Source organism: Mustela lutreola, chromosome 12, assembly GCF_030435805.1.
Source record: "Mustela lutreola isolate mMusLut2 chromosome 12, mMusLut2.pri, whole genome shotgun sequence".
NCBI classification, from domain to species: Eukaryota; Metazoa; Chordata; class Mammalia; order Carnivora; family Mustelidae; genus Mustela; species Mustela lutreola.
Genome location: NC_081301.1, coordinates 33,324,002 through 33,335,274, shown reverse-complemented (window position 1 = coordinate 33,335,274; position 11,273 = coordinate 33,324,002). Strand labels below are relative to the sequence as shown.

Genomic DNA, 11,273 nt, shown 5'->3' with positions numbered 1-11,273 from the left:
CGAGGCTGGAGAAACCAGCTTTAGAGCTTCTCCTTGTCGGCTCGGTTCCACTACATACCTGTTCTCCCCCCTCCTGTGTCCTCCATCTACCCAGCTTCTAGCCACCCTGTCCTCCTCCTCAGCCCTCATCCAAACAAAACAAAACAAAACAAAAAACCCACTGCAGAATCTTTGTGCTTTCAGTTTCTAGGACTTCCAGGAACATTAAACCTCAACTGCTTGTCTTAGACACCAAGAGTCACACAATGAGTTTATTAGAAAGTGGGAAACAGTAGACGGGGAGGAGAGAAAAATCAGACACCTTCTGAGTGTTCCGCCAAACCTTGCACTTCTTAGGGAATTAACCACAGATGTGATCGGTAAACTCTCGTTAATTTGCACCCTTGGGATTGTTTTATGATTTGGTGCAACCCTCTGGAAGCATTTCATTAGCCTTGAAATGGAGTCAAGAATCAGGGTCAGAATAGATTCGGAACAGATACAGGCAACTCCTCGTTCCAGGCCCTTCTCTTGGGGTGTCGCAGACTTTGGAGGAAGGGGATCCCAGCCCCTGCTCGGAATCGAGACCATGGATCTCACCTTAATTATCTTCGCTGAGGGGAGAAGTTGCCTCCCTTGCAGAGGGTAAACTCTTTCTAATGTCCCCTCTTCCTCCTGGAAGAGCAGCTGACATGTTTTCTTTCTGCCCACGGAGACACCTTCCACATAGACTGCATGATGCGGATCCGCCTGCAGTACGAGAAGACGTGGCAGGAGTGCCTGGCCCAGGTGCAGACGTGCAAGGTGGGGGCCCTTCCCGCCCTGCCCCGCCCCTGCCCTCCTCCAGCCTGGATTACCCCCCACCCCCTCTGCCCGGACCCCTCCTCCCCAGCTTTTCCCACCTGTCACTCAGGGTGGAGCCCAGCCTGACCTCCTCCAGGAAAACTTCCCAACCCCATGGGGGCAGTGATACACTCTGACCACGTCAGCCTTGACCATCTGTACGCCTTACAGCACTTGACATTGATCCAGGGCAGGTCGGACCAGGGGATTATGTCCAGGGCTTCACTTCTGTAAGTGAGTACAGCCACTGCTGTCACACCCAGCCCTTCTGTCCACCCTGCTGGCCCCTGTCAGAGGGTGAGATTGTGGGTCCCTCACAGACTACTTCCATGACAGTGCCTGCTTTTTGGGGGTACAGGAAGATAATTTGAGCAGAATGCCCAGATTATCCCCTCCTGCCTCCTGGCTCCGACAAGTTCCTGCTCCTCCTCCCGTCATGAGTCTGTACAGCTTTTGTTCTGCCCCCGAGACTCTGGGGTGAGCAGAATTCACAGGGAGCAGAGTGCTTCATGGTATCAGGCAGGGTCCAGTGCTCTGTGGCCTTAGGGCCAGCAGCATACCTCTCAGTCAGGTTTTTCAGGGTGTCAAGCCACAGAAGTAAAGCCTGGAGGGAGAGAAGGGTGGAAACCTTTGCTCCTAGGCCCTAGGAGAGCCTTCCCAGCACCATGCCCCTGAGAGTTTCCTCCCTTCATCCCTGCTGCTGCCTGGGACCTCCCGAGGAGCTCAGGGGCCCTCAATGCTGAGCCTTGTGCCCATCCTACTTCTCTTTGTCAGGCACAGCAGGGGCTAAGTTGAAGTCAGCACACACCCCAAGAGTGTCTTAGGCCTGGCAGGAAGGGCCCTTGGTATTCCTATTCAGCAGCATTGGAAGCATACAACTATAGACAATTTTTATTTGGGGACATTGGTTTATATTAGATTTTGTACATAAACCAAGGCTTTATTAATATGAAGAAGGCTGCTTTCCAGCTGGCATAATAGGAATTCAGTTACAGGAAGTAGGAGCCCGTCTGACTTGCAGCCGCACCGAGGCCGTTAGCATGGCTGATTATGTCTCTGGCGTCTGCAGGACGACAGTTCTGAGTTCAGGTCACAGCCCCCCACTTGCCAGATATGTGGCCTCCAGCAAGTTCCTCCGCTTCTCTGAGCCTTGGTTTCCTCATCTGTCAAGTGGGGCTAAGTGAGAGAACAGGGATAGTGCACAGCGCCTGGACTCCGTGGGCCGACTGTAAAGATGGACCATCTCTACCGCTGGGGGTGGGGTTTCCCCTGAGGCTGGGTGAGAGGCAGACCTCAGGGGACAGGGTCAGGCCCCGAGGTGAAGCCCTCCCCCCATCCTAAGCCAGGCTCTGCCCTGGTTCCCCTCCAGAAGCAGCTGCTGGACTGCAAAGCCTTCACTGAGGAGGAGGCAGAGAGCCTGGTGAGCCCATACTTCTTCCAGATGGTGGGCGAGCTGCAGAGCAAGGTGGAGGAGGAGCTGGAGCTCTTGGATGTGCGTAGCTGGGGACCTGCACAGCTGGAGAGCGGGGTGGGTGGTTGGGGGGAGCGGTCACCTGGAGTGCCCCGCTATGAGAAGACCAGAGTCCAGGGGCCTCAAACTTTCTTGTCACCAGTGAGTCCATTTCCCCGGTCCTGGCCACCCCTCTGGGGTAGTTCTTTGCACGGGGTGCTCTGGGCTCCCCCGTGACACCCCTCCCACCCTGCTGCCCAGTGACAGCCGTGCTGCCCAGGGCTGGGGTAGCGAGAGCTCCTCCAAGCCCTTGTCAAGTCTGTGTGCCCAAGGGCCACAAGGAAAAACAAACCCCTGCCCCAAGATGCTTAGGATCAGGACCTGGGTAGGGAAACATTTTCTGCTAAGCGCTGGATAGTAAAAACTCAGGATAGTTCCCTGAGGCCTGTCAAGTCTCTGTAACAACTTCTCACTCCGTTCTTGTCACACAAAAGACAATTTTATTTGTGAACACTGAAATTTGAATTTCATATAATTTCTACATCATTCGGTATCTTTGTCTGATTTTTTTGTTCAGCCATTAAAAAATGTAAAATTAGCTTACCTCTCAGGGCCACATACATAAAAGGCTGAGGGCCAAATTTAGTTCTTAGACCAAGTTTGCTGCCCCCTGACCCCACTGAGAGCATAAAATACAACCACGAAATGGGGAGAGGTGAGGATTTAACAGCCAAGAATGGTGTTTGGCTCAGATGCTAAGAATCAGGGAACTCCAAAGAAGGAAACCTGCCCAGGCTGAGATGGGCATGGCCTGCCTGAGTACCCAGGCTGGTGTCTGGGGCGGCTCCTGCTTTCTTCCAGGCCCCAAACCTCCCCTTCTTCCCACTAGTGACTTCAGTGGATATGGGACAGATCTAGAGATGGGACTTTGGGGTCAGCCAGACTGAGGGCATGGCTTTGGGCAGACCAGAAGCTGTTCCAGAGGAGAGAGAGCCATGAACCAGTGTGTGACTCAGGAAGATGACCCCAAGGGATGGTGCCCAGGCAGTGATGGCGGGGCCGGCCGTTGGAGAGGTGGGGCCTCCATTGGCTGGCGAGGGAGCCCTGTGATGGGGGTGGCCTTCTTCTCCCCCTGGGCCCATCGGCCTTCAAGCCCCCTTCTCTGGGTTCTGCCACTACAGATATCCTTCGAGGGCCTGGCAAAGCAGACAGAATGGCAGAGCTCAGATCTCTTCAGCTACTTCCAGGAGGCTGTGCAGCTGTGGGAGGCACATCAGAGCGCACTGTCGGTGCTGGATGTAGAGCTGGAGAAGAGGATGGAGCAGCTGAGGCAGAAGCGCAGCCTGGATGAGAAGGTGTGGTCTCTTGCCCCCCAGAAGCCCCTGCGGGGATGGAAGGGAGGGCCGCACCCAGACAGTCAGCTGCGGGAGGGCTCTGCTGGGCGGCCTGTAGCCTCAGATGGCATTCATATTACAAAAAACAAAAACAAAAACCAAAAATAAAACAACCCACCATATTTATCATAGAGTAAATAGAAGTTAACCCCAAACTTATCTTAGATTCAAATGTAAAACCTCAAGCTATAAGACTTACACAGATGGAGAAATCAAGGCTCCCTTTGGTCATGGGCTAAATGGGAATAGAAGAAATCTACCTGTTAGGTGTGGGCTAGTGATGGGTCCCTGGACCCAAATGTGTCTGTAAGAGTGTGTGCATGAGAGACAGACAGACTGGGGTGGGGTACGGAGCTTCTACCTATGGCAGTCACCCCGTGCCCACAGGAGATGAGCTGGGCCCCCACCCCCCTTGCCTTCACACAGTCTAGGAAATGGAGGGAGACACCCAGCATCTGATTTTAAATACAATTGGTTCAAGGAGAGCAAGGGCCAGGCACCATGGGAGGGGGTGGGGGGTGGCCTGCCGAGGCAGCGTGGGTATAGGGACGTGTCCCGAGGAGTCCCATCTGAGCTGGGTCTCCAGGGATGTAAAGTAGACAGAGAAGAACATTATCGACAGAAGAGCCCAGAGCATTGAGGGTAAGTGTGGTAGCACATTTGGTGCCCCCTTTTCTAGGAAAAAGCCCTGTGTTTGCCCTGAGGCACCTGCCCCTTGGTTCTGGTGGTAGGGTCTCTGCATGTCACTCACAGGCACTCGGTGAGTTTTTTGAGTTTTGATAACTCACATCTGCTTCCTTGTATTTTGGGGGTGGCTGCCAGGCCCTGGAAGCCCGCCTGGATAAGCTTTTGGACCAACTGAGGCAACAAAGCGACGAGGAAACACTGAAGATTCACCTGGAAAAGGCCAAAGATTTCCTGGAGAATATGAAATCCAGGTAGGCAGACCAGATCCCAAAAGACAAAAGGGAATGGCCTAAAATTCATCTTCAAGATCAGAGGCTGCCTGCTTAGGACCCCAGGGTATGCTCAGCGAGCTCAAGATTAAAATGTTGCCTCTTGCTTTGGAGAATGTCCTAGTGGTCCTTCTAACACAGAAGCTTCCAGGAAGAACTTTCCTCTGAAAAGTTTATGGAAGAAGAGTTCAAGGCCATGTAATTTAAAGGTCAAGAGCAGGGGCCCTCCCACTACCTTTTCAGATTTTAAAACATAGGTGCTGGGCGCCTGGGTGGCTCAGTGGGTTAAGCCGCTGCCTTCGGCTCAGGTCATGATCTCAGGGTCCTGGGATCGAGTCCCGCATCGGGCTCTCTGCTCGGCAGGGAGCCTGCTTCCCTCTCTCTCTCTCTCTCTCTGCCTACTTGTAATCTCTCTCTGTCAAATAAATAAAATCTTTAAAAAAAAAAAATAAAATAAAACATAGGTGCTCTTTCTTAAAGACAAAAAAGTTAACCAATACAAACATGTAGAAATTTCCCCCTCATTCCTGCCCACCTCGTCTTTTTCATGGGCATGTACATTTATTTATGTGGATATAAACACATATACAGTGTTTTTTCAATAAAGGTTGACTCATGCAATGCAAGTAGATCTCTAACTGCAGATAGATGTCTGTTTTCTAATGACCAGAATTCATCAATATGGGTGCTTCATAATGGTCTAACCATCCCCCAGTTGATTAGCTCTTTAAGATTGGTTCCAGTTTCACAGTATTAAAAACAGTACTCTGTGAACTGTCTTGTATCTTTGTGCCTTTATACAACTGATTCTATAGGGACCATTCATAGAAATGACACTGCACCGCCAAATGATTGCAGTACTTAGCTTGAGTACTTAGCTTCTGAAGTGTATCTTGAGGCAGGTAAGTCACTCCCCCACCCCATCTCCCACCCCCACATTCAGCCTCCTCTCCTTATCTGGGAGACAGATAAAGCCTGATCCCTGGAGCATTAGAGGTTTGAAGGGATCATGTAGGTAAAGTTCAAGCACAGGGTTAGGACCGTGGACAGGAAAGGGGAACACATGTTATAACAGAGAACTCTCCCGTGTGTGTTTTCCAAATGTTCTACAAAAAGTGTGTATTCCTTGTAGGATCAGAAAAATAGCAAAACAAACCAAGGATTGCCAAAGCGAAAGGAAACTCGGGCATTGACTCTGTGTGGCCCCTAGCTCATTTCCCAGCGGCCTGGGGTGTGGCTCTGGGTTGGGGTCCCCCCAACTCAGTGGAGCTCCCCCCCTGCTTTAGCCCCCCTCCTCCACTCCCCTCCCAGGTATGAGTGTTTCCACAAGCTCCTGACAAAGGAAGCGACGGAGTACCCAGTGATCATACTGGAAGAACTGAACTCCTACAGCTCCACCCTCAGCCAACACTTCTACATTCGGGAGATCTTTCAGCAGGTATGGAGAGCAGTGCAAACACACAGCCATTCCCGGAGAAGCAAAGAGGAAAGGGTATCTTCTAACTCTGATCTGCCTTCCCTTCCATACCTTCACGAACCCCTTCTCAGTCAGGACAGCAAGCGGCAAGAAGCCGAAGGCTTTTCTAAAAGAGACCTTCTTTCTTAGATTAAAAGGGGTTGAAGGGCTCCCGAGTTCAGGCCTCAGGCTTGTATGGAATTATGAAGAAAAGACGATTTTCTAGGACTCTGAATTTCATTCATCTTCCCCACCACTGGTGTCCTATAATACAGCTAGGACCTGCCCTCTCTCCCCTCTGGAGTCCACCCCCCACCCCTACCCACCTCCCCCTGCCCACCCCCCACCCCGCCAGCCTTCCTCAGCCTTCTTGGTGGGCAGCCCTCTGTCTCTCCACATCCCAGAGCCAGCCAGTCTTCCACTACCAGGGATTAATGTCCCAACCACTCACATTCCTTGGCCCCTGTCCCTGCTCCTCTCACTGGACATGCTCGTATGTTGGTGGCTGGTAAAGAGAGGAGCACAGAACATCCCAGAGTAGGTGTTTCCTGAAGGGCAGGTTTCATCTCATTAACTTTGATGCAGCTTCAACTCGCCCTTCGCACAACGTCTTGCACATGATTCAGACACAGTGAATGTCCCCTGGTGAATGCACGACTAGCTGGCACGTCCTGGTCTGACCCTCCTAGAGTTTGTTTCCTTCCCACCCAGCCAGCCATTGTCCTGCTTGGCCAGACCGGACACTACTTGCAGTTATCACTAAAGCTGGCTGAGGCTTTCTCGTGTGCACAGGGTCCCCAGCTCCTCTGAGAATCCCTGCAGAGAGGAAGGATCTCTGTTTCAGTCATTAGTAAATGCTTCCTCTGGCATCTGGCTTGAGGGGGAGCTCACCATCTGCACTTTGAGATCGGTCTGCTTGCCTTGGTTCAAGTTGAGTATCTATTGTGATCTTCATGGCACAAGGGAAGACTTTGAGTTCCGACGGGCTTAAGGAGCTTGGCCAAGTTCACTCAGCTTGAAAGGAGCTGGGATTCCAATCCCCACCTGCGAATTCTACAGTCCACAGTGTTATCCATGGCACAGTATATTCACGACCTCATGTAGAGTCTGTGAAACAGGGAATTTGTAGGGTTAATGAAGGGGCTCCCAGGTCATGTAAATCATGTTCATTCTGTATGTTCACATCCAGCACTGGGAGCTGCAGACCCCTGCCCCTTGGTTTGCATCCCTCTATTTATACTTTCTTGCTCTTTGCCCCAGATCACCACAAAAATGTCAGAATGAGAGTTGTTTACTGATAATGCCTATTGTGGGATAGAAAGATTTGCAAGCCTGCTTTGGATTAAGGAAAACTGATTCCCCAGGTTGGGAACACTCTGATTACTGCAGGAAAATAAGTAGTCAAGGCCATGTCAGATGTTGAAGGGAAGGGGTGGGTGCACTCTTCTCATTTAAGTAGAAGTGGCACTCTGGAGAAAGGCAATGCTGCTCACTCAGTGCCCTGTGGTTTTTCTTTGTAGACTTTGGATGGGGAAGTCATTTTCAAATTCAGGGAACCAGGTAACACTATTCTAATTCAAGTCTAATCCTCTCTGACTTCACTCTTATACATTTGTGGGCTGGGTGGGCCCAATCCAGGCTACCATGATAACCTGTTTTTCCTTGTGCTTTGGGGTCGGTCATCAACAGAAGTGTACGAAAAGTACTTCCAGGAGAGTACGAGAAGCTGGAGAAGCAAACAGAGGGCTCAAATGGAAATGAGCAGAAGTGAGGAAGGTGAAAGTAGCAGGACAATTCCCTCCAGTCCAGCAGAAGAGATGGAAGAAGATGATCAAGAAATTGAGTCTTCCTTAACCGAGGAGATGGCAGTGAGCCAGCAGGAACCGTCTAAACAGAGTGACAAGATGGATGAGTCCAGTGAGGAGTCAGTTAAAGAATCAGAAAAAATACAAGTTGAACAAGACTCCTTAAAACCATCTCTGAACCAGGAAGATATGATGCTTCAAGAAGAAGAAAAAGAGGAGGAGGAGAAGGAGGAGGAGGGGGAAGACAAGGAAAAGGTGGAGGAGAGGGAGGAGAAGGTGAAGAGGAAGAAGAAAAAGCAAGAGGAGGAGGGGCAGGAGGAAGAGGAGCGCGAAGAGGAAGAGAAGCAGGGGGAGGAGGAGGAAGAACACGAGAGTTTATTTATGGAAGAGGTAGGCCAGCAATGGATCCATTCTTGGGTATGGGGAAAGCATTCTAGGCTCGCTCTATGTATCCCTATTACAAGCTGGGGTCCCAGTTTCCACTGGGATTTACAAATGTTTGCATGTCTTTTATTTTGTCAAAGGAATCCAATTCTTACCTCACAACAGTGCTTTTTAAAATTCACTTTCTTCTCCTAACATCTTATTCTGCAACCTACTCTGAAGTCAGCCCTTAACTGTATGGCTTTCCTTGTCTTTCCCTGGTCATCTCTTTCCCAGCTCTTCTTTCCTGTGTAGACCAACCTCGCCTCTTCATTCCCTCTCTCTTCCCATTCTCTTCTGTAACAGAAAAGATCCATATCCAAGATGGCAGACAGAGCTCTCCTTGGAGTGTAGGGAAGTTACTCTCACATTAATAAGTCTTGTCCTCAAAACACATTCCAACCCATAGAACAGTAACTTGAACTCCAATAAATTGCAAGACTCTCTTTCTGTACTGCTGTAGAAGAATTGGCATAGGAGACTCGTTTTTGAGCAGAGATCCCAAATTCAAATTCCCACAGGCATGTAATAGAAAAGTGGTCTAGAGACCAAGTATAAATTAGTAACAAGTGGTGAAGCTGATTGTCTTAGTCTGTTGAGACTGCTATAACAGAGTACCATAGACTGGGCAGCTTATAAGCAACAGAAATTTATTTCTCACAGTTCTGAAGGCTGGAAAGCCCAAGATCAAGGTGCCAGCAGACTTGATTTGTGGTGAGGTCCCACTTCTGGTTCGTAGACAACCATCTTCTCACTGTGACTTCATATTGTGGAAAGAGCCAACTCTTTTATAAGGGCACTAATCCCACTCCTGAGGGCTCTGCCCTCCTGACCTTATCACCTCCTAAAAGCCCACCTCCAAATACCAACACACTGGGGATATGAATTTCGGAGAGCACCCAACATTCAGTCTAAGGCAACTGTGCAGTCATTATTCAGCTCCAGCCAATAATGCCATGTGGGAATGGAGACAGAATTGCCAGCTTTCCTGATTTTTAAGAGAAATCCAAAATCCAAATTCTTTGTAGGATTTCCTGATTTTTGAAAGCACTGTATTGGGGAAAAAATAATTACAGGCAAGATTTAGCCCACAGGTCTATAACCTTCATATCAAGGATCCTGTGGCTGGATCCCCAGGTCTGTCTGGTGATGTCAAGTTTAAAGTCTTCTCTTCTGCATAGGCTGGAGCCCAGGAAGAGAGTGTGGAGGAAATCTCCCACGACCAGGACATGGAGTCCTTTACAACCTCCAGCGGACACACTTATTTTGTCTTCCTAACCCTGGAACAACAAGAAGAGAGTTGCAAGAAACCCTATTCCAACCTTTCTACCATTCTGGTCAATGACATTTCCAGTGCCAGCTTCCTAGAACAAGTGATCATTCCATCCAGACTGGTTTTACAAATTAAGAAACAGTGAGTAGAAACCCCCTTTATTCTCATTCTCCTATCCTAAGTTTTATTAACAAGGTGAGGTATTATAACAAAAGATTGGACTAGTTTGAACTGGAAAAAGAAAATGGGTAGGTAACTGAGGGCTGAGATGAGAAACAACTTTAAAAAATAGTCAATTTCCGAGAATTATTTGTAGTCACGTGTATCTTCTATGAGAGTGACCCCCTCCACCTCTCCCAGGATGCCTTGCTAGCCTGCGGCTTGTACATAAGAAATAGTGCTTTCCCTGCAAGATGTTAGAACCCCAGCACAGGTGGAATCTTGCTGTCTCCCTTCCTTCTTTCATTCCTTCCCCCTCTCCTCCCCTTTTTTCTTTTTTTTTTAATGATTATGTAGACATAGATTCTAGGCATGAGTATGTATCTGTATGGTATTTGGCTCTGATCATATGACATATTAATTGCATAAATTAGAAAACTGAAAAAAGTACAATGAAGATTATAAAATAACCCATAATTCTACCACTGAGAATTTACCTCCCCTAACTCCCAGGTTTCTGGGCCTCTGTGTTTGAACTTGGACCCAATGTGGAAATTTGCAGTTAGCTTTAGGATAGCATGTCCATTGCCCTCCTGACTCTAAATGTCATAGCTACGACTGGCCAGCTAGAGACCACCTGATTAGTCTCCCTCCTATGTGTGGACATGGGCAGGGGATAAAAGGAGTTAAGTCAGGCTTTTGGACTCTTCTCTTTCACCTCAGCATCATCTCATCTTGAAAATGTTTCTTTTTTCAAAATTTTTATTTACTTTTAAAATTTCTTTTCAGTGTTCCAGAATTCACTGTTTATGCACCACACCCAGTGCTCCATGCAATATGTGCCCTCCATAATACCTACTGCCAGGCTCACCCAACCTCCCACCCCCGCCCCTCCAAAATCCTCAGATTGTTTTTCAGAGTCCACAGTCTCTCATGGTTCATCTCCGCCTCCAATTTCTCACAATTCCCTTCTCCTCTTCATCTCCCCATGTCCTCCGTGTTATTTCTTATGCTCCACAAATAAGCGAAATAGTGTGATAATTGACTCTCTCTGCTTGACTTATTTCACTCAGCATAATCTCTTGACTTGAAACTCATCCTTTTTCCTTCCCCTGTCACAGGCCATTGTCTGTCTTCTCCTTAAAGAAGAAAAGCAAGGACCACCACAAGAGCTAATATTTATTGAGAGGATTTAATACTCTCAATAACTATGAAGGGTTACTATAATTAGCTTATGTTACACACAAAGAAACTGAAGCTCAAGGAATTAGTAATTTGGATAAGATCTCGGAGATAGGGAATGGTTGGATCTAGGATATGAATCTAGACCATGTGATTCCGAAGTCTTAAGCCAAACATTATGTCATCAGGCCTTGGGATTAACCAGAAAAATAATTCTGTGTTAAACTAAATGGACTTACATATTGATGGATACAATACTGAAAAGTATGGAAATCATGAATGTATAACTCAATGAATTATCCAAAGGGAGCACACCTGCTCACCAGTACCCCCACACCCAAAATAGAACATGA

General features: G+C 48.5%; 1 protein-coding gene across 9 annotated transcripts in view; it reads left to right on the top strand.

Moving 5' to 3' along the window:
* Positions 1-11,273, top strand: part of CCDC180 (coiled-coil domain containing 180) — a 62,936-nt gene that overhangs the window by 17,307 nt on the left and 34,356 nt on the right. For all 9 annotated transcript variants that reach the window (XM_059142216.1, XM_059142214.1, XM_059142219.1 and 6 more), the window contains 8 exons: positions 695-783; positions 2,192-2,314; positions 3,454-3,627; positions 4,489-4,604; positions 5,934-6,060; positions 7,599-7,638; positions 7,768-8,273; positions 9,488-9,720. In XM_059142216.1, the coding sequence (XP_058998199.1) occupies positions 695-783; positions 2,192-2,314; positions 3,454-3,627; positions 4,489-4,604; positions 5,934-6,060; positions 7,599-7,638; positions 7,768-8,273; positions 9,488-9,720 (1,408 nt within the window). The remainder of the gene's footprint in view (positions 1-694; positions 784-2,191; positions 2,315-3,453; positions 3,628-4,488; positions 4,605-5,933; positions 6,061-7,598; positions 7,639-7,767; positions 8,274-9,487; positions 9,721-11,273) is intronic.